The sequence below is a fragment of the Taudactylus pleione genome, unplaced genomic scaffold (genome assembly GCF_031769625.1).
Source record: "Taudactylus pleione unplaced genomic scaffold, aTauple2 ptg000007l, whole genome shotgun sequence".
Taxonomy (NCBI): Eukaryota; Metazoa; Chordata; class Amphibia; order Anura; family Myobatrachidae; genus Taudactylus; species Taudactylus pleione.
In genome coordinates, this window is record NW_028284410.1 from 2,181,663 (window position 1) to 2,209,545 (window position 27,883).

General features: G+C 43.7%; 1 protein-coding gene across 1 annotated transcript; it reads left to right on the forward strand.

Annotated features, from left to right (window-relative positions):
- Nucleotides 1-92: 92 nt before the first annotated feature.
- LOC148542851 (protein kinase C delta type-like) lies at nt 93-27,317 on the forward strand. The gene is made up of 9 exons (XM_088460178.1): nt 93-573; nt 4,468-4,568; nt 8,644-8,817; nt 10,509-10,600; nt 12,851-12,913; nt 15,120-15,258; nt 21,989-22,144; nt 25,305-25,433; nt 27,189-27,317. The coding sequence occupies exons 1-9, from the start codon at nt 93-95 to the stop codon at nt 27,315-27,317; spliced, it is 1,464 nt and encodes a 487-aa protein (XP_088316304.1).
- The last annotated feature ends 566 nt before the right edge of the window (nt 27,318-27,883 follow it).

Sequence of the window (27,883 nt, forward strand, 5' to 3'; positions counted from 1 at the left end):
GTTGTTTACATCTGTCACTCTGAGTGGCAGTTGGTGGTTGTAACTGACCTACCTGAGCTGCGCAGCCAGAGAGAGAGCGAGAAAGCGAGAAAATGAGCGGAAAGAAGAGGTGCAAGGAGAAGATGAGCGGGGAGGAGAGGCTCAAGGAGAAGAGGAGCGGGGAGAAGAGGCACAGGGTTGCTGTAACATGCGGCACTGCACAAGATGAATTTTATTTGAAGACTGGCACCATCAGGGAGACAGGACAGCATGGAGGGAAGACATCAGGCCAAGGTGTGAAAAGACCAAATGAAGAACCACACGGAGGCAAAATGGATAAGAGCAAGGGTCTTGAGTCAAAATATCAGAAGAGGAGGAGAGAGAGTGAGAAGAGAGGAGCACAGGAGCAGCAGAAGAAGAAGAAAAAGAAGAGGAAACACCATGATGATGGGCAAAGAAAGAACATCAATCTTTGCAGGAAGAGGAAATGGAGAAAAGAGGATTTTGCCATGGACCCCGAGACGAAGACCGAGAAGAAGACCAGGGTAGCCATTGAGGACTGTCACTGCACTGATGAACAGGACAGACCACCAGGTAAAGAGGGCAAAATGGTTTTAACAGAAAATATTTTCTGAATATGGTGAACTTGATCTCCTACCATTAGTTATAGCTCAAACTGTAGCTTAGTGCATGACTGATATTTATCAATGGTTTCATTTAAATTCAATTCAATCTCACATACCCAAGTACCATAGAGCCTAGAAACCTGCCTTTAAAACATTGCCTTTAAATGAGTTTATTATGCAATAGTACTGAATGGTTATATAGCCCATGTTTGATCATGTTAAAAAAACTAACAGATAAAATACAGGGGGGCACGGGGGCCGTCATTACTGTCAGTGCAGCACAGTCATTACTAACTGACATAACTGTCTCATTCTGAAGACCCGGAAGTTATGACCTATTAGTGGCCCTGAGGACTGAGGGGGGAGATGTAATAAGCTCCCGAAGGTGTTAATTTGGAGAGTGATAAAGTACCAGCCACTCAGCTCCTAACTGCCATGTTATAGGCTGTGTTTGAAAAATGACAGTTAGGAGCTGATTGGTTGGTGGTTTATCACTCTCCAATTTATCACTTTCCAGAGCTTAGTACATCAGCCCCTTTGATTGAGAACCACTGTATAACAAAATAATAAATCTCAACACAGACACCTCTACTGATTCATGAGCATTATTCAAAGAACACTTAGGGGCCTATTTATTAAGGTGAGATAAGGGATTAAAAATGCTAAAGGCAGAAAAAAATCCCTGTACATATTGATTCTCAGTATGTACTAAAGGGATTTTCTCTGCCAGTGCTAAGTGCAGGCTACAACATCGCACTGCACCTGGGGCACTTAGTCCTGCCATAAACACCTATGATGGCGCTAAGTGTCCCAGGTATTACTAAGGGGAGATGCCACTTACTGTCAGCAGACCCTCCAACATGACCAGTTCCATTAGGTACAAAATGCTCTGCTTCTGGACTTCCTTCTTAATTGATGATTGCAGCCACCTGAGGTGAAACACCTGTCTCATCAATCACCTAGTTCAACACAGGTGGCTGCAATCAATAATTAGGTGGTAAGTCCAGGAGCAGAGCATTCTGTACCTAATGGAACGGGTCATGTTGGAGGGTAGGCGTCAGGTGTCTTCTCCAACGCTGATACCGCCTCCTGTAGCTGCCGGTATCTGCTTCTCCTCATTGGAGAAGCAGGAAGTGCTTGTTGTAATTGTACAGTGTGTTAATAAAGATTTTACAAAAGAAAAAAAAAGTCACTGCTGCTGCTGCTGGTCAGAGATGGTGAGTCACATACAGGGCTGTCAGGGGAAAGGGGTCTCAGCTGTTACCGCCGAGGGGGAGACTTAACGTTCACCCTCCTCAGTGGCTCTATTACTAGTAACAGCTGCGGTAGCCATCTCCTGCTTCACAGTAGTAGCAGGCGAAGCAGGAGTGGCATTAACTCCATGATATGTGGAGTCTTAGTAAATAGACCCCTTATAGGCAGTACTGTCATTGACTGGTGTTAAACTCTATTCCAGGAACGTACCTAATTTATCAAAATATTAGTCGTGTATAATAGATTATAAATAAATGCAAATACACAATTGGGAGGAATAGTATCCCCCTATAAAGAAGCTCTGTTCAAATGAAAAATATAGATATATGTAAATGTATAAATTTTTTATATTCTCTAATAAAAAACTATTATCTCAATACATGCAAAACAAAACAATACTCAAACATAGTTACATTAAAAATGCAGATACATATACATCATAAATAAATGAATAAGCAGATGTCCAAGACATGGACGTAACTGCCATAGGTGCACAGGCTACAGCTGCTATGGGTCCCAGAGCTGAAGGGGGTCCATGTTCCTTTTGAAAGGTACATGTGATATATACATTTTTCACCATTGGGTGGTACATAGGGGCCCTTACAAACTTTTTCTATGGGCCTTCAAATACCTAGTTCCAAGGCAATGTTCTACATATCTCTAGTTTGTAAAGACATAATATTGTAGGGAAATTTGAGTGAACTTTGACCTTTTAATCAATCAGCCATGTGAAATACCCAAATGTGTCTCATTTACACTTTGCTGTACTGTGGCCCTGATTCAGAGCCGGATGCTCTGACAGAGCGCTCGATCTGAATCAGGGCGTCTTTTGTTTTTTATGTAGCGGCCTCCTGGCCGCTCGCATTGCTGTGGGTTGCCACCCACAGCTAATGCGAGCGGCCAGGATGATGGTCGCGATGGTCAAGACCATCGCGACCATCGGTCTTGCGACGAGACCCTTGTGGTAGGGTCCCGTGGCTGCAAGCCCCAGAGAGCTTTCGGCTCAAACAGAGCCGAAAGCTCTCCCACTGACATCACTTGTGATGTCAGTGGGACCGCCCCCAAATGGTAGGCATTCTCATGGGAATGCCTCCGTCTGGGCAGCCACCCACCCGCCCCGCCCACCAAAGGGGGCGTGCTGTCACTCAACATTGACAGCAAGCCCCCTTTGGTGCGAGGCCCGGAGCGACGGATTGCCCGTCGCTATCCGGGTCTTGCGCATGTGCACGACGGAGCCGGCTCTGTCGTGCGCATGCGCTTTGGGCCACCATCGACCCGGTTGTGAGCGCTCAGCGCTTGCGACCAGGTCTGAATCAGGCCGTGTGTTCCACCATGTGTTACTTGTATGTGCACAGTGCAAGACTAGTGCATGAGCCTCCGATGGCCCCTGGCATGGCACACTTCTTATCCCATGCACAAATAAAAAATAATGCAAAAACAGAAATGTTTATTACATATTTAATTACTATTAAATCTACCAACAGAGTATAAAACAACAAATAAGACTTTTATAGCTAGAAAATGAAAATTTTTAATGACTTCTTGTAGTTTGCAAATACCATCTATGTAATATTACTGTCTCCGTTTCCAAAATTATATGGACAGCACCATCTCATTCAATATTAATAGCTAGCTATAACTAGACAGTTTAAATGCCTGTGCCTGGGTGAGAGAAAGCAACAACGATCCCCTCTATATTAGTGATAGTTTGCAGACAGGTTGTTGTTTTATTTTTTTAACACAAAATTATTGAATTATTTTTAAATAATATATATAAGAGTCCGTCCTTCATGATGGGCTGAAAACAAATCAGTGGTCTGTGCACTGAGAGAGGTAGGGAGGTGGGTTTATTTCTTCTTCCAAGGTGAACTTCAATATGGGGTACATAGAAGTATAAGTACTCTCTGTGGGGAACGGAAATCATATTGTCTGTACTAATACTAAGACTGTCAATCACGCTATGACAATATTACAAACCAGATGATATTATTTAAGGGAAGATGCTCATAAAAGGGAATGTGGAGGGGTCCGATGGCATTTAAGGGGCATGTGGTGGGTGCTTTATACCCCAGCATCAAGTAGCAATAGTGGTAAGGGTGTTCCTTCAGTATCAGGTGCTAATAGTGATGTGATAATGTGATGATGTGATGAGTGCACTATATAATCACAGTATCAGGAAGCAACAGTGGTGGATGATACTAATTTACCCACAGTATCAGCAAATAACAGTGTTTGGGGGCTATATACCTGTGTCAGTGGTGATGGCACTATACTGTAGACCACAGTAACAGACAGTAATAGCGGTGGAGGGTGCTTTGAGCCACTAGTATCAAGCAGCAATACAGGGTTCTCACCCAGCAGTCAGAGGATTATCCCTTTTTTTTGCTACTAATACCTTTAATAAATACTGTATATACATGTGTAAATGGTTTTATAGCAGAAAAACAACATGATTTTACGTTTAATGATTCTTTACAATGCGCCCTATAATACAAAATCCCATAGTGCCCCAATGCCGCAGCTGAATGCGTATTGTGTAACCTTTGCTATCATCTGACTCTTCATTACTCTAAATAATTCATAACCTTTTCCTATGTTACCCCAATAGGAGGAAGCAGCATCTCGCCAGCCTGCCCTGGAGACAGAACCTCTGTTTCCATTGAGAGGTTCACGTTCCAGCGAAAGATCGGCCAGGGCAGCTTCGGAAATGTAAGATTTGTGTTTTTCAGTCTGGTCTGTCATGGTATTACCATTATGCCTAACCTTACATACATAGTAGAGAGAGGAATATGGATTGCAATACAGATAATGGATGAAATTAATAAATGTTGAACCATAGTTTCTAAGTTTCAAAACTAAACAAATGGGACCAAAAGACAAGGTCAAAGGCTTTAATGATATCCAAGCTCAATTAGATATCTCGTGTGTATTCTTACCAGAGGTAACATCACTGATGCGATGGCTGTTCAGATGCCTTTGACTGGGTATTTGTTTTCACAAAGACTAATGCTGAGTACTGTGTCCCCATCTTGACCCCCTGTGAGCCCCATCTTGACCTTCTGTGAGCCCTGTACATACTGTTCTAGAAATAGCTCATTGTGCACGGGTTTTCTATAGGATCGAGTGGTCAGGTGATATATATTAAACAGCACATAGGATGCAACCTCCTGATCCTGACCATTGCAGGTGTTATAAGCTGTTTATGGGCTAACTCTCCATCAACGGTCCTGCATACACACCTATTTAACTGATGGCTCGGGTGATTGGCCCGAGGATGGTGTAGGTGTGTACCTAGCTTAACTGATGATCAGTAAGTAGATGTGGTAATAATAATTGTAATCTATCTGCTAAAATTATCGCAAGCCATTTTATGACGGTATTGAGTAATGTTATAGGCCTGCCCTGAAGGATTCCACCAACTGAGTATTCGACTGAGGTTTAGGATTAAAACACTGTACCCTTCAGTAAAATGTGGGAAAGGTGTGTTGTAGTGAAGAATTTAGTTAGATGATTCTTATAATATTCAGGCTATGTGTTGTTGTAAAAGTTAATAATATTCATCCATCCATCTGGGCCTAGAGTTTTATGCATTCTAAGTTTGGAGATGGCCGTGTTTAATTCAGTAAGGGTTATGTCCTCGTGAAGACTTTCCTGGTGCGAACATGTAAGCAGGGAGTTCCACCTCCAGCATCAAATGGTCATGATGGTAGGGTCAAAGGGAAGGGAACTATAGAGATCAGTGTAATAGGATTCAAAGTGGTTTGTTATTTTGGGATATGGTAGTGTCTGTAGTGTTTGTTTGGGCATTTATAATAGCGGTAATCAGCCTCCTTGAACGTGATAGCCAATTACCGACCTGCTTTGTTACTCCATTGGTAATATTTTAACTTGGAGAACCCCAAGTCTTGATTCACATGTGACAATATCAAGTTGTCTTATACCTGTCTAGCCTGAGTGTATGCTTCTAGCGATTCTTTTGTGTAACCTTTGATGCGCCCCAGAATATAGTGTGTCAATTCCAGTATTCAATCTTATCACCCAGATATCATCCAGATAGGACATTCAATTCCCAGTAAGGTGCTCTTTACAGTCATCTGAGTGCCACCGATATCTCAGGAAGCACCAAAATGGGACCACCCAATGTACTACATGTCACTCACTTTGCGAATGAATAATCTGTGCGAGCATAATCGTAATTCAAATACTGAGCGTGTGGAGTGCGGCTTACAAGTGTGCGCAATGGAAAACAATCGCTCAATCTTTGTAAATATCTCCATTGTCTCCATCTCTGAATCAGGCCCACAGTCTCCTAACCATGGGGCTCGGAGAGATGATGGTGAAATCATCTTAGAAGTGTTGCAATTTGCTGTCTTTTAGTAAAATTGAGTTGAGGATGTAATTATAGGTGGATGCATAGAAATATTTATAATGGGTGCAGGGCGTGTGGTGCATACCCTTCACCCAAAGTATACTTACCTTGTACACCGGTAAAAGGTAAGTATACTTTGGGTGAAATTCCTTCTCTGTGGTCCCTTCCCTGTGGTGCCATCTTCCCAGTGACATCTTCAGGAAGATGGTGCCGCATAGTCAAAGCAAAGACTCCAGCACTGTGCCAGGGCCATTGCTCTCTTGTGTGCATGTGCCATCTTGAGAGAAAGAGGGAGAGAGAGAAGACAAGCACAAAACAGCAGAATTTTCTCATTTTACCTAACAGAACTAAACATGAAGCAAGCCCCATAACAAATCCATTCGCAAAGGTGAGTGACAGGGAGTCAGCGTTTGGGGGAGGTAACGGGGGTACGTGTTCAATAAAACGCAGGCGTGTTTGACTGTTTAAATGCTGTTACATGTGCGTGCATAAATTAGCAATTGCAATGAGAAGGCAGCAGTGGGCGTCCTTATGCTCGGGTAAGCTTTAGAACTATTAACATATTTTCGCAGCTGCGCTCCGTGTAAGCTTTGATCACATTAGGGTCCATCTCTGAATCAGGCCCATTGTTTGTTATTCTCATGAAGTATTGAAGCATTTACTTTGCATTTGGGACATAGTGGCCAAAAAATCATGGATGATAAAGATTTTAGACTCCTCAACACTTAGCTGGGGAAGCTTAATAAAAGCTCCCAGGATCAGCTCCTTCATGCACAAGTCAAGGAATTTCGCTATAACAGGCCTTGGTCGAGTATTAGAATCAGGTCTATCAGGCCCCGGTTGTGTGCCCACTCAGTATGAGAGAGTGGGGGCTATGAAGAATATTTAATGCTTTGCCCAAAGTAGGAATGGTCACAAGGAGGAGGAGATGGAGGATTGGATCAGCCAGCTGCTGTGCATACCCATTCTAGTAGTAGTAGAAATTACATTGATTGTTGTGGGGACGATTTGTTAAAATATTTGCCAGTAGCCCTCTTACACAACTATGTGACCAATTCATCAAAACATATTTATCACATGTGATAATTATGGTTTGAACTCGCTGCAAGTTCAAACACAGTTTAGGAATCATTCATCATGTCCTGCCCTAAACTATCACTTCCGAAAAACTGCTGTTTCTACAAAGCAGTTTTTCGTAAGTGAGAAACGTTTCGCTGTCTGTCCTAAAGCTTGAAGACAGGCTGCAGACTTCACTGCCCCCCCCCCTGCGGATGTACAATTCGCCCCCCCCTGCGGGTTTACAATTTGACCACCCCCCCTCCCCCTGTGGGTGTGCGATCCGGCCTTCCCCCCTCCCCCCGCGGGTGTACAGTCTGCCCGCCCTCTCCCCCTCCTTTTGTGTGTGTACGATCCGGTGCCCCCGCGGTTGTCCAATCTGACAATCTCTGAATTCACACAGGAAATCCAAGTAGTAGTGTATCTATGTATATCTCCTACAAGTTGGTTATTACAAAAATACAAGCAAATACCTACATGATACAACAGTGCCCAGAGTGCCCAGAGTATGGTATGGGTACAGAAAAAGCAGATCCTGACAGCGTCACTGTATCGATCAGTTGGTGCCATGTGGAATCATCCCAACAAATAATATAGAAGGCGAGTGAGGACGCGATGAGAGTGAGACCTCTGTTAATATGGTGACTGTGGTGGCAGGAAGCCCTTCCCGCCACCACGCCATGTTCTGAGTCGGAGACCAGGGAATATGGTTATACACACCATGCGCGCTACATGCCACTGGACTCACAAACTCGGCTTTACTTTATATGAGGCAAATGCAGGTTGGTAACTCTCCGTGGGAGAACTTCACCAGCCACCTTAAGTCCCAATTCCCTTTTTCAATTATCCCATGCTGTTAATACTTTACATTTATTAATTACATTTAAAAGTTTTAAGGGGCCTATCCATTAAACGACTTTGTGGACAATCCGACCAAAACCAGGAGGTTTTGGTCATTTTGTTCACAAAGTCTTGTAATGGATAGCAGTCAAGGATCAGCGATGCGCGTGCACGCTGGGTCCTTGCCGACCCCGACTATCTACTGAACATGCCCGTCAACCAGACGACGCTCGTCAGGTTCGGCATGTTCAGAGATAGGAGGTCGGGCTCCTGCACTGAATGACGTTCAGTGAACGCCGTTCAGTCCGGGCACCGCACCTCGGCGACCTGAAGGTCTGAACGCTAGACTTCAGTCTTTCAGGTCGCCTAGTGGATAGGCCCCTTTACAAATATAACAATATGCGATAATAAAAAAGGTGGCATAGTATGTTACCATTAGTATATGATCCATACCTCATATGTGAACCTTTATCATATATATTTCATCCTGACTCTGTAGTGTCTCTCTCCTCTGTACAGGTGTTGCTGGCATATGACACCACAGCCAAAACACAGCTGGCAATCAAGGTGCTGCAGAAGAGAGAGCTGCAAGATGAGGATGTCAGGACGGCCATCTGCGTGGAGAGAAGAGTCCTACAGGAGGCCACTGGTAACAACTTTCTGATTCGCGGGATCTGTGCCTTCCAGACCGAGGTACTTTCAAGAATATTTATATTACCCACTTGGACAGGAAAATGTTGTTGCTGTTCCTGAGCATTATTACATGCTGATTGCAGGAAGCAGCTTCAAGAGCTGTCACACAGACACATCTTCCCATTTGTAATAGCAATATGGCTTCTGTACAGGGGCATTTCTGGTGAGGACAGAGACTGTACACGGGTCATCCTCCTCTCCGTTTGGCAGCCGGCATCGCACTGAGCTGTGCGCGGCCAGCGCCAGAGTTATAGACTCTGGGCACTAGAATGTGCCCAGAGTCTATAGCGTATGCGCAGGTAAACGGGAAAATGGCCGTGGTGGCCATTTTCCAGACGTTTTTACAGTGCCGGACCCCAATGCAGATGTGGGACTCCAGAGGGGTAAGTATATTATGGGTGCAGGGTGTGCGGTGCATGGCTCCCCTGGACCCAGGGGCCCGTGTGCCCCGCACGCCCTACACTCATTATAGAGATTCAGCGTGAATCGCATCACCGCAAGCTGCAGGGATTTCTAGTTTATTCTGGGGGGAGGTCGGGAGGGTTGGTTGATGCCGGGAGGCTTGCCTGCCTTTCCAGTTTGGGAGGGCAGGGGGGGGGGGGCGGGAGGGGCACCTGATATTCGGGAGGGTAGGCAAGCCTAGCCTAAAATATAACTAGACCTGTATTCAGGGTTGGATTTGAGGCACACCATGCACAACCCTACATAAATCGGGTCTCTATGTTATCAAGGGGCATATTATTTATTAATCCCATTGGCCCCCTGTTCATTAGGTATCTGACTGTGAGTTATGGCATCATATACGAAACTACTGGAGCAAATTAGTTTCAGTTTCCGGAACTGATGAATTTAGGTCACAATGCTATTATATGGATCTGTGGGCCTGATTCAGTAAAGATCGCTATTGCGATGGCAATAGCGATTGCGCACGCAATATCACTACGATATTATGCTAATTATTGCAATCGCAATGCCATATGCAGCCTAACATAAGGACGCCCCCTTTCCCTTACTCACATCCGTAATACTTTGCAAGACTGCAAAACCATCAGTAACGTCGAGTACAATTGCAGCCTCACGCACATTTGCACAAGCTCTGACATTACTTAGGAATTGCTAACCTCATCGCACGCAGTGAAAGCCCAAGCTGTGTATGACATCGCAATGGCTAATTTATGCATGCCCCTGTAACGGGGTTCAAACGCACTGGCACATCTGCATTTTGCCGATCACTCCCCTGTCACCACCCCCAAATGGTACTTTCTGTCATTCACTCTGCGATGGGTCTGTGTAGTCACTGCGATCGCAGTCCCGATAGCAGTGGAGTATTCGCACATGCGCACTGTGATGCATACACATGCGCACAATGCAACAATCTCTTATTGTGTGCGTAATCGCAGTTGCGATCGCTAGTGAAGCAAGTCCTATGTTCAGTATTAAGGCTGTCATGTAAATGGGATATTTTAGTTACTATCTCTTGCGTTACATACAAATAAATACTCCAATATACGCTATAGATGCGGAAAGTAAGATTTCTGTATCTATAATTGAATGATGAATGAACCTCCCAAGCCCCAAGTAAGATACATAGGAATTATAAAATGACAGTGAGTTATGTGTCCTAAGTAGATTCTAACATGAATATACAGTATAACAATATACAGTATAGACCTGTATCTGTTCTGTTACAGGACCTTCTCTTCCTGGGAATGCAGTATGCACATGGAGGAGATCTTGATGAGCTGCTCCATAAGAGAGACCACCTGGACATCAAGACGGCAACGTAAGAACTGAAAATGAGGTGTTGGGAGACTGAGGGGTAAATATATTAAGAAACGTGTTTGGGGCGAGATTAAACTCGAAGGTTCGTAGAAACACGCACAAGTTTTCCAAGATGAAAATTTACCAAGAAGCGACTTTTGCAAAATCGTGTTTTTTGGTGGTGAATGCAAATGTGTTTTGTCATGCGAGTTTGCAATGCAATAAAAAGCTACCCAGACTGCATGCCACTGTGGCTCCTGGCTATGGAAGCAAATGCAGTTATCCATTAGTGGCTGGAAACCTGCTCCAGAGTGCTCTTGACCTCAGACTGGGGCGACGGTTCATCTTTCAGCAGGAAAACGACCCTAAGCACACAGCCAAGATATCAAAGGAGTGGCTTCAGGACAAATCTGTGATTGTCCTTGAGAGGCCCAGCCAGAGCCCAGACTTGAATCCGATTGAACATCTCTGGAGAGATCTGAAAATGGCTGTGCACCGAAGCTTCCCATCCAACCTGATGGAGCTTGAGAGGTGCTACAAAGAGGAATGGGCGAAACTGCCCAAAGATAGGTGTGCCAAGCTTGTGGCATAATTTTCAAAAAGACTTGAGGCTGTAATTGCTGCCAAAGGTGCATCCACAAAGTATTGAGCAAAGGTTTTGAATACTTATGTATGTGTGATTTCTTAATTTTATTTTTTTATTACATTTGCAAAAACCTCAAAAAAACTTTTTACACGTTGTCATTATAGGGTATTGGCCCCTTATGCTGAGCCCCCAGACTGGCCCCTATGCAGTGCCCCCAGGCTAGCCCCTTATGCAGTGCCCCCATGCCGGCCCCTTATGCAGTGTCCCCAGGCTGGCCCCTTATGTAGTGTCCCCAGACTGGCCCCTTATGCTAAGCTCTCAGGCTGGCCCCATATGCAGTGCCCCCAGACAGGTCCTTTATGCAGTGTAACCCAGGCAGGTCCCAGCCCAGTTCAGTACTTACCTGAACATCGGCGTCAGCTGTCCCACTCCCGCTGCTTCTGCCTCGCTCTGACTCAATTTAACTAGATCCAATAGGCGCACAGGGCAGGCTCCTCACGTCGCGGGTGACGTCATGACGTCACCCGCACAGTGCATCTCTGGGAACACTTGCCTCTGAAGCGATCAGAGGCTTCTTTATCCTCCGGCTGCTTCAGAGGCCAGCATTCCACAGTAGGGGTCGGAAGTGGAGCGCCCCATGAGATTGCACGGGTCACCTGCCCCTAGAAATTGCCCTGTTGACATGCCCCATTTTTAAGTGACCACGCCCCTTGTGACCATGCCCATTTTGCTCCTAGGCTTTACCAGTTGGGATACGTCCTTATTGCTGCATCAGGGGTCCGGGTAGCATGGGGTACGCCAACATGTTTTGAGACGCTTCCTGGTCTCTTTCTCAAGGCTGGAAGCATCTAGAAACATGTTGGTAAAGCCTAGGAGCCACATGCAGGGGAACCGGTGCCTCTGCATGCATTTTTTGCCTAAACACCTGCGGCTCCTATTCACAGTTGGCGGTAGGACCTTCTTTTTATTATTAAGGCCTTTTTATGATAATTTCTGCCACATTATTTTTGCCTACTGTTGTTCAATGTTTTATGTACCCATATTCCACCAGATTATCTGTTGGGTGATCAGTGCATAATTATCTATGCACATATTTACATGTTTAATAAAGAATATCTTTTTATGTTTTTTTGGGCTAGCGCCAATTATTTGTGTCACTCTTTTTCCTGCCATTATTGTTATCCTTGTGAGTTCTAATTAGGGAGACTCACAGTCACATTTAGGCTTGCTCTGACCCTAGAAGCGCCCACACAAGCACACCGTAAAACCTTTTACCATTGCGGGAAGCTTTAGCTCCCGCAGCCTGGCCAATGGAACATCGACAACAATCGCAACCGATGGTCGCAATTGTTTCGATGGCGACCCCAGGCTGTGACCTGGGCTGCAGCGCTGGGATCACGCAAATGCAGTAAGTAGGTGTGTGACACCTCCTTCTGCATTTGCATTTTAGATGAACGGAATTGCACAGCCGCTTGTGTGCGTCTGTGCAATTCCATCCACATCTGAATCAGGCCCATAGTTGCTACACAATTCTGAGCAATAGGGATGAGGTTTGACTAGTGTTATAAATGTATTGTAGTGAGTTGTGTATCACAATATAATTGGTTTTATTATTATTTTGTATGTAAACTTTTTTTTTGAGGTTGGCCAAATTTATTCACAAGAGTTTCTTTATTTGCATACCAGTTTCTACGGAGCTGAAATTGTATCTGGTTTGCAGTATCTGCACCTAAAGGGCTTCATCCATCGGTAAGTTCTTTTGTTTTCTCCTGTCTCAGCTCTACCATTTCTGTACTTATTATATTTCTTTGTGCACTTGTATCATACTTGCAATGAAGAGTGCTGTAGACTGGCCATACACATATAGACCTCCATTATTCCTATGAAATATCCTCCTGCTTCCCCTTTAGGTGGATGTAGTAGGTATTACCTCCGGCCGCATGGCCAGCGGTTCAAATCCCGACACGGCAGCCTGACAAGGGTGAAGATCCCGATTGTCCCTAATGTAAGTATCGCTAACAAAATCCCCCCCCTAACCCTGCCCTAGGGGTGCCTAACTCTAACCTCCCCCCCAAGTGCCTAACCCTAATCCCCCCTCTAAGTGCCTAAACCTAACCCCCCCTCCCCACAGCCTAAACATAAGTCCCCCCCGGGGGTGCCTAACCCTAACCCCCCCTCCCCTAGCCTAAACCTAACCCTCCCGGGGGGGTGCCTAACCCTAAGTCCCCCCGGGAGCCCTAAACCTAACCTCCCCCCTCCCCGTGGCTGTCCGTGCCCGGCGCCCGGCTTACCTTCCTTCGGTATGTCGGGCGTCGCTTTTCCGGCGTATGGTTAATGACAGGCGTCAAGTTTTCGACGCCTGTCATTAGTACCATGCCGGGATTAGAAAGTCTGGAAGCCGGCGGTCGGCATTTAGACCGTCGGCTTCCAAACTACATCCCCTTTAGGTTCTATAGTTGAGCTGTGGCAATTGCTCCTTCTATTAATTTAAACATTAGCCTTAATATGAGCCTATAAAAAAGCCATCGGGGAAGCTGGCTCTAGTAGCAAGTTTTAGGGGTCAGAAAAAGATTTTCTTGCTGATATAGAGTAAATTGTGCTGCTTATATACACATGTGATTTGTGACAGAGATGGAAAGGGTGACATTTTGGTTTACTATCTCTGGCAGCAGAATAACTAAGTACCACGCCCTTTGTGTTATGTCTCTCATCGCACCAAGCTATTCTTTTTAGTTACCAATAGAAGAGAAAGACAGTCAGATCCTCTCCATAGTTACTATGTTACTCTGGCTGCACTGGAGGTCTCTGTTATAGGAGAATGAGCATCTATTGGGACAAAGGTGAATATCTTGGGAAACTGAGGCACATTGGAGCCCTACACCAGGTAGTCTCTGCAGTCATCACAATGGTGGCAATACCACTGCATTGCAGAATCGCCACACAGCCTGATACTAGATGGATGGGGTAATGCTCATAGCAATAATTCTCTTTACTATGGCGCAATATTCATCAGCCACATGAAACACAATAGGAACCAACTTTGCCATGCTCTGTACACAACTGTCAGTAAAAAGTGTTTTACTAAATGAAAAGCTTCACAAACGATATGCAGCTCATTGGGTAGATGACCAACAGAACATATGTCATCAGCACAGAACTCCCAGGGAGATACTAGCTGACACCATGTGCTGACATGTATGGACTGCAGTGCTAGGCTCCATAGCAAGGAGATCCAATACCTCCTCTCTAAGGGGCCCATTTATCAATAATCGCTTTTGTAATGTGATCTGGGCCCGATATTAGCGCCCATGATCGCATCGCAGTATGCGATATTAATACCGGAATATATTAGATACATACTTTGGGACAGGGCCGTCCCTGCGATGTGCTCAGAGTGAAAAGATCACATCAGTGGTTACTTCACTCCTGTGCTGGGCTCCTGGGCATGTGAGGAGTACTGACCACACATGTGTGGCGGCCATTGGTGGGGAGGGTTTCGGAGGAACCCTTTCTCAGTATATTTTATGGAGTGTAGCCCATAGGCTACAGCAGCACAACGACATCTCCCTGCTACTACTAAGAGAGTGTGGAGCAGCACAGAGGGTTATCTGTAAAGGTCACAGTTCTAAGGGACCCAGCTAAATAGAGCAATTGGGAATTCTGGGGATGGACCCCCCCCACTATAGCTCTTATACCTAACATACTGTCATTGGGTTTGGTAAAATTTGTGTAAAAAGCCTGGAAGTGCTTTACTGCCTACTGAAAAGTGTGACAAATATAATTAATGAATATGATGACATATCTGCTTCATGTGCTGTAAAATTATATCATATAAAGTTCTATATATCGTGTGATGATGTCCCATCTCAACTACTTATTTTACTTAGAGACTCACTAGATGTTGATACAAATAGTTATAGAACAGATAGAAAATGTGGACTCTTCCTTTTCACAGTGATATAAAGCCGGAGAATATCTTGATCGATGGTGCAGGCCACATTAAGGTGGCAGACTTTGGCCTAGCACTGAACAACGTGCATGGAGATATGAAGGCCACCGGCTATGCAGGAACACGGGGCTATGTTGCACCAGAGGTGAAGAATAGAGTAGTTTACTAGTTTCTCTTATATGATATGATATATCATATCATATGATATATGATAATGTTATACCAAATAGCAAGTACACAGCTAACAATGATATTTATACCATACTCAGAGCAAACCAAGCACAAGTAGAAAACCCGGTTGTTTTGTATCATTCTATAATCAGGGGGGCTTAGAGGGGGGAGTGGGTACTAATTACCAAGGCCCGGGTTTGTAGGAGGGGCCCCTCCCTTCTATATGTCAGCAGCCCAGTACAGGATGCTGTGTGCTGGGTTGAAGTGGAACCAAGGAGACTGCTGCCGCTGAGCAGCAGCAGTCTCCTCTCCCCTGCATGAGCAGGATGGGGACGTGATCACCCTGATTGCGCCACCCCAGGATTTGCCCCTGGCTGAGGGCTCACAGCGACCCCCTCGTCAGCTATTTTTTTTTTTTAATAAAGGGACAGCGCGTGCTGCAAAAAGGTGCCTGGTCTCAAAAGAAAGGGGTGTTGTCACATAATAGTATTCCCATTTCAAATTACATCACACAGTAGCACAATCTTATTCACTTTACACCGCACATAGGCCCTCATTCAGAGCCGTTCGCTATTTGCGTTCGTTCGTTCAAAAACAAGGGGTGGCTATGCAAATGATCCGTTCGCACATTGCAGTCTGTTCACACCTCTAAGTCTGAACGAGCGAGCAAAACATACGCTCGTTTATTTCTTAAAAACGCCCCCTGGCCGCTCGCACCATACGTCATGTCCGCTATTTATTAGATTAATCGAGTACATTGAACAGGATATGAACTGCTCGCTATTCTTGTGGTTGGTTTTTTCAACCGCTATTTTGCGAGCAGTTCTGAGTTAAAAAAAACCAAGTGACGTGGTCATTGATGCTGCTATATTAATTATGCACACCCATAAAACGCCCGTTTTGACCTTTAAGCACGCCTGCGAACGGATCTCCACTCCCCGTTTTCAAGCACCTTCCCCTGTTACCACCCACATACGCCTCATTCTGTCACTCAAAATAGCAGGCACTCGCTATATTGCGTACAAATGTTTTTCGGCCGCACTGACTGGTTCGCGCATGCGTACTAAAAACCGTACGCATGCGCAGATGTGCGAACATCGCTCGGAACGAGCGTACTGCCGCTAGCGAGTGGCTCTGAATGAGGGCCCTAGTGTCCCTGATTCACATTACACCACATAGTAGTTTCCCTTATTCATGTTATGACGCGCAATAGGGCCCTTTTTACACAATGCCCACATTAGAGTCCCTTATACACAATGCCCACAGTAGTAGTGCCAAGTGGCGGCTGTAGAGGTGGGGCTGCAGCACAGTCCAAAATATAAATAGGGGAGCCACACGAACTGCCAGTGAATTCTGGCCAGCGATGATTTGCAGTATATGGAAGGTGGTTGGTGTGGCTCCCCTATTTGAATTTTGGACTGAGCTGCAGCTCCACCTCTGGAGCCGCCACTGGTAGTGCCCCTAATACACATAATGCCCACAGAAGTAGTACCCCTTATGCAATGCCCACTATAGTGGTGCCCCTTATTCAATGCCCCCAGTAGTGGTGCCCCTTATGCAGTGCCCCCAGTAGTGGTGTCCCTTATGCAGTGCCTACAGTCATAGTGCCCCTTAGCAGAGCCCACAGTAGTGGTGCCCCTTATGCAGTGCCCCCTAGTCCATACCCCCATTAGTAGTGCACCCAGTAGTGATGCCCCCTGTAGTGCCTCTAGTACTAATGCCCCCAGTAGTAATGTCCAGAGAGAGATCTGCTACACAAAATGTGTTAAACTCTATCTATCTATCTATCTATCTATCTATCTATCTATCTATCTATCTATCTGTCTATATAGATAGAGAAAATAAGAGACAGAGACAGAAATAGACTGAGAGGATTCAGGTCTCCACTTTTTCCATTTTTCGATTGACCAAGAAAAGATGTTGTAACATTATAAAGTGTAAAATGATTGAAAAGTCCCTAAACATACAATAAAATATGAGGAAAACACACAGAACAAGTGTCAGTTGACCATCTATCTGGCTCATAGCTCTGCAACTGTGGATCATATTCTGACCAAAGCACCATCCATGTGGAGGTTGTATCTTTTCTCTGTGTTTATATGGATTCCCCCAGTTGCTCCCATTTGTTCCCACAGCCTAGAAACATATCAGTAGATTAATTCTATGTTTCTAAATGTGAAGACTGGTGAAGAGTCTGATGAGGCTTGGTAGTGAATTCTAGATGGTAAATTTACTAAGGATCAATTTTAATTTTGATTGCTTTAAAATTGATGAAATCGATCAAAATCAATCAACATCGATGTTGTGTTTCTAGTGCTAAATCACACATTTACTAACAGACAATTTTTGATTTGCTTTTTTAAATATTAGTAAATGTGTGATTCAGCTCCAGAAACACAACATCAATGTTGATCAATTTTGATTGATTTTAAAATGATCAAAATCGATTAAAATGGACCTTTAGTAAATATACCCTCATAATTGGGTAGAAGCTTGGAAGAAGTCTAATAGCTATGAATAAAAAAGTGACTCTTAGATATTAGCTGACCCACAGGTCAGGCAGAGGTGGGAGAACATGACAATTTCAAGATGATTTGTGAGGGCTTTGTAGATGAGGGTAAGTCATTTGAATTGGATAATGAAGGCTATGAAGAGCCACTGTAGGAATATGCAGAGCAGATCTGACCACGACTAATTTGATGCCCTAAGCAAGATTCTGGCTGGTGGCCCCCAATGTGGGACCCTAGAAGTGGGCGTTGCCCCACCGAATGGGCCTTTTTATTGTGGCCATTTAGTGTGTGCTTCCACCACCCACCTCTGCATCCTGCATCACTGGCTCCCTCCCCCTCAAATTTTGTTCCAACTCTTTACTCTCGCATATAAAGCTCTAAACCACTTTTTTCCCCTACATTTCCAACCTTCTCTCTGTGCAGCCCTCTCCATTCCAATCACCACACAGTGACGTCACTAGACAGGTGTGGGTCTCACCAGGTGTCACACTCTGAGACATCAAAATGCTGGCTTCTCCTCAGTGACCTGGAGCTAGGTGCTGAGCTGTAATGGTATTGTGCAGTGCCCAGCTCCCAGTCACAGCACTGAGGAGAAGCCGGCAGCGCAGGAGAGTCTCTGGGGGTAGCTCAGAGTCTCTGAGAGTGCTGGGCATGCCCCCAGAGTGATTAAAAAAAAGGGGGTGTACCGTGAGGCCATTCCCCTTCTCCACGGGCCACAATAACTTTTTGGTATGCTTGTGCTACTGGCACTTGCCACATTGTGTCACCCACCCCAGTGAAACCACTGCCACCACCTCACCGGCACCCTGGTAATTTCCTCTCACATCTACCTCCAAGATTTTGCCTATCATGCCCCCATCCTCTGAAACTCACTTAATTGCCTGAGACTCTGCACCAGTCTCCCCAGCTTTAAATGTGGCCTTAAAATACACCCTTTTTTATTAAACATTGCTTGCAGGCTTCATAACTCACCTCATCTGCTCCAGCCCACCACCATGTATTCCCAATTCATCTCCCAATTGATCACTCCTTTCAATACACCATACATCACAAGATGCCTGAGCCATCCCGAGCTGTAGCATAGTGACTTTTTCTTTACATTTGCCTCCTATTCAGATCACTGTAGCATCAAAACAAAACTTATTGTGTACCAGAGATTTCTAACTGACTTAACTGCACGGAATTAGTTTTAAATATGTACAACAAAGTCACAGATGAAGCACAATGGAACTTTGTATATAAAGCCACGGCCGCTCATCGTAGCACCTCGTACACAGATTCAGACAAGTGACATATATAAAAGTAATCAGTGCAGTCTCATTAAGCCGTTTTGTTGCATCACATTTTGACTAAATGTACATTTGACCGAGAAGGGCTGTTTGGCATCACTGCAGCAATAGTGTATGAGGAGGACAGATCTGAATGTAATCCCTCACAGGTTCCGTATGTTTTGTCGACATTCATATTAGACACCATGATGTTGATAGGTACAAAATGTTGATATGTTCAGAATGTCGACGTGTATATAAAGGACACGCAATTCTCAGCCTAAAGCTGGGAACACACTGAGACGATGTTGTTACGATTTGCCAATTTGGCCAAATGGTAACGACATATTGTGCATATCGTGCAGTGTGTATGCACAATATGCGCACTCCTGCGGTTGCATGCAAAGTAGTCAGGATCATATTGCTTGTGGCTCCATGCATGTTGATGAAGGATGGAACAAGGGATACTTCCGTCATTTACTACATTGTTCTAATGTGTACCCATCGGCTGCTATATCGTTCCGGTACACATCATCTCAGTGTGTACCCAGCATTACTTTACTATTTCTATTAACAAAATTTAATATGTTCACATTTTAATCTTGTCTCCATTTTGAGTATCAACATTTTAATCATGTTAATCAACATTATGACAACCAACATGAGGGTATTGTTATTACAGTGATTGGCGGCATAATGACTACATACCTATGTCACTAATGTTAGCCAGCCAGCTTGCTGCAGCCTCCAACCAGTATTGGTCTTTACTGACAGGTGTGAGGTGATCATTAGTAACTGGGCTATAAATGATTGTAAAGGAATATTAATAATAATATATACTAACACATAAAGAAAAACAGCTCCAAAGCCATAACAAATTACGGTTGTTTTGCCAAAACCTGAAGATGGTATTATGATCAAAACCAGAACATGGGGCTCTGCACACATTTATAATATATAGTATTTACCAATAGAATTATTTGGACTGTTTATGTGTTACATACGTGTGTTACATGTATTATTTGCATAGATACAGTATATAGGGATTCCCCAATGGAAAATATTGCTCTTACTGTGCTTTTTCTGTCCAAAACATACAATTACATGAGAAATAACCTATAGGGGGAAATCCAGTTAGCTGTGTTAACACGTTTACAGGGGTTAAAGCGGCTAAATGCAACTTAATGCTGCCGGCCACAAGCTTTTAGCTATCCAATTAGCCGCACAAATTAAGCCACGTTAACTTTCCATAGGGTTTAATACGACTTTTTCTCACAGACCCTGAGCAGATGTAAAGTTTGGGAAAATCCCTATTTTAAGGAATTTTAATAACTTAATTTGGCCAATAATGACATGTTATTTTTGGGTGGATAGTCTACATAATATAAGGGGTGTTCTATGGATGGGACCAGGGCCGCCATCAGGGGGGGACCGCCGGGCCTCGAGTCCCGGGCCCGGAGGAAGGGGAGAGAGAGTGGGGCCCGGCGGGTAGCAGCGCCGCTGCAGCAGCAGTGACAACAGGGAGGAATATACAAGCAGGGTGGCCACAAGGCAGCCTGAGATCGCGGAATGGCAGCCAATCAGGAGCGGCCGCTCCTGATTGGCTGCCCGGTCCGCGAGCTGTGATTGGCTCTGCAAACGTCGGCTTCCTATTCTCTCTCTGCTGTCCTGGCTGCCGCTGCAGCACCGATGCCACCCGCCGGGCCACTCCTCTCTCTCCATTATTAAGCAGCAGGGCGGATTTTACCTGGCTGGCTGCACCAGCACAGTCAGCTGAACGCACCGCTAAGCAGGTACACCCTGACCTTGACATGCTACCCTCCCTAGTTCAGCCACCCTTCCTTGTCCACCCACCTGTTCCAGTGCCCTATGCCTCCCCCCCTTGTCCAGTCAGCCTTCTCTGCACTGCCCCCTTTCCTGTTACAGCCTTCTCTGCCCTGTATCTCCCCCCATAGTTCAGCCAGCCTTCCCTGCCCACCCCCCCAGTACAGCCAGCCTTCCCTGTCCACCCCCAGTACAGCCAGCCTTCCCTGCCCAGTCCGTCCCCCCCCCAGTCCAGTCAGCCTTCTCTACCCTGTGCCTCCCCCCTAGTTCAGCCAGCCTTTCTTGTCCCCCCTAGTCCCGCCAGCATTCCATGCCTTGTTCCTCTCCCTTGTCCAACCAGCCCTTCCCTGCCCTGTGCCGTACACTTCTACACTTACCCTTCCTTCTGGCTTTGTATGTGGACCCGGCCTTTTTAGTGTATTTTTATGTGGGTCTGATATATATATATATGATGTGTTTGAGTTTTACAGCAGTTTTTCAGCTGGTTTACGTACCAATTGATGCCCCCCCAATCAACTCTGCTCCATCCATCCCAGGGGGGGAGGGCTGCCCTGCCTATTTTGCCAGTAACGGGCCCCAGGATTTCTGATGGCAGCCCTGGATGGGACATGTGTTTCTGGGCTTGTAGGTGGGAGTTACAGGGGGTTTAACACATAAAGTGGCTTATAGTGACATAAAAAATCAATTTACAGGTATTTGTACACCCCAAGTTAATCTAGAGTATTAATTTGCTGAAAAACACTTGCTTTCTATCACATTTTCAGTGTTATTAAAAAATGCAAATATCAGTCAAGTGACACTTTCTAAGGGCCCCAATTACTTTGCTGTTAGCCACTAATATACTTCTACACTGTTATAGTTCTTTGCACATATTTGTTGTAGTGGCTGATTTCCCCATTTTCCCCACACTTAACGTGACTAACATCATAGAGAATAACTGTGTGACCATTACATTTGGATTGAGAGTTAGGCGGTAGCGTGCAAACAGTAGCAGCGCTAAGGGCAATTACGCGTTAAATGAATCCACAGTAAACATACATTTTACCCCGGCTAATTGAATCCGCCCCATAGCATGTAGTAAATTGTGTGTTTCTTCTGGCAGATACTCTGTAACCACGAGTATGACGCTGGAGCTGACTGGTTCTCATTTGGCGTTGTCCTCTTCCAAATGTTAACCGGAGATTCCCAATTTAACATCAGTCTGCTCGGAGTAGAGGACTATTCCATCACTACCGAGGCAGAGAACATCATTGCAAAGGTGAGTGTGTGTGTGTAAGTGCTGAATATACAGCTCTAGTTGTCAGATCTCTCATTTATTATGGGGAAACATAAGAAATATAAGTGATATATTTATATCCGCTCAGTTATATATAAGTGATACCCACCAAATTAAGACGTGGTGTTCTCTCCTAAATACCTTATCAGACAACAAAGCAAACAAACCAGAGGGAACACATGCAGCATAATAAACCTAGACAGTAATATAAAGCTACATAATTATTATAAATCCCATCTAAAACAAATGTATTAAACACATATTGAAAAATTGATTATTACACCAATGTAAAAAGGCAGAAATCACTCTGGGATTTTTTTTTTACCTGTTATAGTTTTATGTTGTAACATGTTCTAATAAAATTAGGTTTGTATATTATCAGTAATTTTCTATGCAGATGTATTACAATATCATTAATGTGAAACTGTGACTAAACAGACACATAAGGCATGTCAGCAGTTACTACTTGTGTTATGCATTATGCATAGTAATAACCAAAGCAGTCAAGCGGAATGTCCATTTCATTTCTGCAACAACCAAAAATCTATAACAGTTACTGCGCTAATGAGCACTTATAATTTATATATTTATGATATTATTAGATTTGAGAGATGGCAGAAATGTAGTATCAGTCGGAACACATGTTTAAAAAGTCATATATTTAATAACTTGATAAGTATAAAGATACAATGTACACAAACATATAATACATTAAATAGATGTCTCTATAATTATCTAATACTAAAACTTCTATTGGTATTATAGCAGCAATGGATTATGTATAATAAAAACATATCATGCTTTCATTATACGCCTAAAAACTATTTTAGGTGAGGGGTTTGCCCCTTCTAGCCAAAAAATAGGTCCCAGATGGTCTTTAATACGTCACTTTAGGAGAATTTGAATATAGCAGTATACAAATGCATAGACTTTCTGTAGGATTATAATAATTACCAAGTCTTGATTAATTTATCTTTATCTTTCTGATGCCAGTGATCCATTTAAGGTAAGTGAGCTGTCCTTTATACTCACAGTGTGTTATTACACCATATACGGTCACAGCAATATCCCATCTGTCTGTGTCCGTGTGCACTCGTAATGTGATTCCTGCTCGTCAGCAGGAGATCAGTGTATACACAAGCGCTGCGGGCTGCCCACACAACCTGCCCGGGAAGAACTGTCCATACAGCAACAAAGTGACAAATCACTGCTTATTTTTTTCCTGTGGATATCCAAGGTAGTCAGACCATCGAAGGGGTTACATTTTTCAGGGTTCACTGACGCGTTTCACCTCTAACCACTGGAGGCTTTCTCAAAGAGTGAAGGTACCCTGATCTGGTTCTCCTTATATCTATCAAATCAAGAATCCGATTGGATATTACTTAAATTAATTCAGGTGTGTAATCACTACACCTGAATAGGCGTTTTTAACCACTACAGTTCTCACATTAAAATGCATTATCAAAAAACTAAATATCAAGGCTTCAAAGACACAAAAACGTTGCATATATATAAGTACATCATAGTTCCGATCTAATACATTCATTATAAGGGGTAAATTTACTAAAGTGCGAGTTTTTAGAAGTGAGTTTTAAAAGTGATGTTGCCCATAGCAACCAATCAGATTCTAGCTATTATCTTCTAGAAGGTGCTAGTTAAACGTTAAGTAGAATCTGATTGGTTGCTATGGGCAACATCACTTTTAAAACTCACTTCTAAAAACTCTCACTTTAGTAAATATACCCTTAAAAGTTTAACCATAATACATGTAGTTCAAATAATTACATAAATAAATAATAAAAAAACATAAATATCACCCTCTTTCCATCCACGGGGACAGAACCCATGACTCAACAATCATTGAATGGATACTCTAACCTCTACCCCATCTCATTTGCTGCATATTTCATATATTTTTTGGTCAAATGCATCTTTACACTAATATATCTTTTGCCTCTGAAAATAAGGATATCCGGTATTGACCAGAGTAGAAACCTTAATAATATAAATGTAAGTCAATAAACCCATTTACATCTTTACTCATTTTATTATTTGTATTTTTTCATTCCTATAGTGATATATTAATATTAGAGAATCGGAAATATACAGACTAATTGGTATAGTCCTAAATCTAATGATGATCTAAAATATACATATATTAAACCCAATGTTATTTTGCATCATATCGTCTCAATATCTATTTTGACATCCCCAATAGAACAATATGAAAAATATATGTGTCCAGCAAAACACAGCGGCACTCACAGGTCTTGTAATAAAGAATAATGCCAACCAAGGGCACGTTTGCAGAAATGATAGGTCGCCCAGGAGGTGCCGTGAGTGATTTGTGTATTTTGGGGATGTGATAAAAAATGGGAGTGACTGGGAAATCTATAAATAAAAAGTTAAATTCCTCCATGGAGATAACATCTCTCCCCGGAGCGCTTCATTTAGCATATCTCTATATTGAATCTGATAGGTTGGTGTTGGATCTTTAGATAACTTATGATAAAAGGTTGTATCATTCAGTTGAATGAATGTCTCTTTGAGGTAGTAATCTCTTGTCATGAGAACTACTCCAATTCCTTTTTCCGCTCTTCTAATGACCAATGAATGGTCACGTTCCAGTTCTTTGAGTGCTTTCAATTCCCCTCGGGATAAATGAGACCATTTGGATTTTTTACAGCAGACTTTCTCAAATTCCTACAAAGTTTTTTTTTATAAAAAAAATATAATTTTACTTGATTTCTGATTTTGCAGGAAAAAAGTTACATTTTCTTTTAAATTTCATCCACCCTTGTTCCATCGCCTCTATTAATGTCATAAATACATAGACATGTCATAAAATGTCCATTTAATTTCTGTGTCAGGATTTAATAGACAAACCTGGCTACTAAATATACATCATTTACAACACAGACATCATACCCACTAACATTTTTGTCATGTCTGAAATATCATTTGGTGTAGATGCCCCATATCTTGTTATACATTTATTCTTGAACTCACCTGCTAGTGGCCAAAAGGGATTTCCCCCCCTTGTGTGATTATGCAAGTACCTAATGTCTAGATACACAGTATGGGTTACAGACTCATTTACAGCTGAATTGTTACACAGTTGTGCTCTTGTTTCTCTTATCAGCTCCTGAGCAAAGATCCTGCGAGACGTCTGGGTGCGGATGGTATGATTCGGTACCACCCTTTCTTCCGGAGCATTGATTGGGTGAAGCTGGAAGCTCTCCAGCTAGAACCCCCTTTCATACCCGGCAAAGTAAGTGCAGAGATATTGGAGGAGATTTACCAAGGTGTGCGTTTCTGGGCAGACTAGAAAGCACTGCAAGTTGCCTTACCTTACTCCTATATGGCAGCTCACGTCTAATTAAATCCATCCCTGAGTATCAGTGCCCCTTTAGTTTAAGTACGTTTTTCCCCCCAACAGTGTTATTTATAAGCAATAAGGGAGCCAGCAAATGCTGAGACACCACAGTCTGCCCCCCACTCTCTGTTACTCTACCCCTGGCATTGCTGATCTATCCAGCCCTGCTCAACCCCCCTCACCCTCCTGCCCACATACAAACCCAGTTCCCAGTGACCGGTGGGTTATCCTCCTTTCTTAGGTCTGTCCTGTCTCCCTAGCAGGTGGAGCATTTGGGGCACTTACTCCCATTGCGTATGCGTGTTGCAGATAGGACAGACCCTACAGAATTACTATATAGAATGTATTGGTACCCATAATATTTGTTGTAGTGTACTCCTTGGTAAATGACTTATTACCTATAACCTTCTCATTTTCTTCATCTGCCTTAATCCATTGTGGGGGAAAAAAACACACTGAAGCAAAAAGAACTGATCCTGAGTAGCTCCTAAAGTGATATGGATTAATGTCAGTAACTCCGCCTACTTAATAAACGGGCAACCAATCAGGGTCAGTCTCATCTCTGACAAGTGGCCTAATGCTACAGTACTTTGTGTTGGGCCAGGATCCCTATGTTCAGGTGCCCAGCCAAGGTTACTGTAATTTGTGTTCTGCGCTAGTGTATTAGTAAAACTTACATAGAACGTCCTATTATTAGAGAGGAAGGAGGATTTTTTTTACCCACATGTTGACATACAAGACAGCTCAATCTGCCTCTAGCTTTAGCTATCTCACCTTTCACAACCATCTCCATTTTACTGGTGTTTAATCCGGTGATTTTCTGGTGCTTTGCTTCATACATTTGTATTGTTGTAATGGCTAAATACCGGGATGGCAATTTGTAATGTGGTGCTGTGGAAAATGGCATTTTCCAGTGATTTGCTGTCAGTCACTCTTTCTTATATCAGCAATTTACTAGTTAGCCCAAAAAGGCTCCAAAAAGGGGTGATTTTTAATTTTCATTTGCAACTTGATAAATTTCCCATATTGTGAATAATGTCAGAGACTCTTGTATTATGTCTGAATTGTGTATAAAACTCACTACAATTATAAAAGTGAATTAGAGTATAGTGAAGGCGCCATGACTCATTTCTTACTGAGCCTCTGACACTTGTAGCTGGTTATGTAAATTGCAGCCAGGTGATAGGACAACTTAATTGGGGGAGGTGAATGTAAATTCCCCTAATATGGATGAAGTATATAATAATATGACATTGCTGGTTAGCCAGATAGATAACATTTATATGTAACTAGTTAGCAGCCTGTCAAAATGACGGGACATTGTCACGCCCGAGAAAATCCCGTTTGAGCGCTGAAAGGGGTAATTTTTCAGTAATTCCTGCTCGGCAACTTGGAGGGCTGCTAATAGAAATGTCAGCGCCGGTGGCTGTGCGCACCCAATTGAATTGCTCTGTCTGATGCCATCTCGTGCCCGCCGACGTGCAACACACTTCCCCCCCATAGAGGTGAGGAGCAGCGTTAGATAGATAATTTGTTTGCACCACTAGTATGAATGAATTCTCACAGTAAATGGATCTGTCTGACACACATAAGGGAATTTGCTCTCACTCTTTATAGGAAATACACATCTTATATTTCTTCTCTCTGCAGCCATCTGAGGAGTCATTCCCGCACCTGACATTACAACAACTGATGCCAACAGCAGGATCCGCCTGGGACTGGGAAATCAGCTCCTTCAATCAAGAACATTTCCGTGGCTTCTCCTTTGAGAACATCTAGCCCATCCTGCCATACCACACTTCTGGCCTCCTCCATGGCCCTGTTACTTTTTATGTGGCAGAACATCGCCCATCACTTCTCTGCGGCCCTAGCAAACCAGAACATACATCATTTCTGTGTTTACCATCAGTCTTCTCACATCCTCAACACGTGATCCGCTACAGCACCTAGGAGATCAAGGTAAGATTAGCATTTGTAAGTGAATGTGCTACATGTTGAGGCCAAATGCACAATCAGGCAAATATCCCATACAGCAGGTTTGCCCATCTCTATTACCTACCTGGATACAGAGGTTCAGCCAAGCATTTGATGCTTAAAATAAAATCTGCACTGTCTTGAAACTCCTTCCCCTTCTATAGCCCCATCCAGCAGGGATCACAGTTATTTTACTTACCATGCTCCACAGGACAGAATAGATTGGCTCCCAATGCAGGCACTCTTGGGTGGGCAGATTGTGCTTTAGGTTTACTGTTTTTTCAAGGCTTGTAAGCCAATTGCTTGGATGACAAAGCCAGTCTCACTTTAAGCTGTCCACTATAAATAGCAGAGGTTTGTCCTCTTGATAT

Excerpts from the sequence above, each read along its gene's own strand:
- LOC148542851 (XM_088460178.1), top strand. The coding sequence starts at position 93 with ATGAGCGGAAAGAAGAGGTGCAAGGAGAAGATGAGCGGGGAGGAGAGG. Across the intron at positions 12,914-15,119 it reads CTAAAGGGCTTCATCCATCG|TGATATAAAGCCGGAGAATA; the intron begins GTAAGTTCTTTT and ends TCCTTTTCACAG. Across the intron at positions 25,434-27,188 it reads CCCCTTTCATACCCGGCAAA|CCATCTGAGGAGTCATTCCC; the intron begins GTAAGTGCAGAG and ends TTCTCTCTGCAG.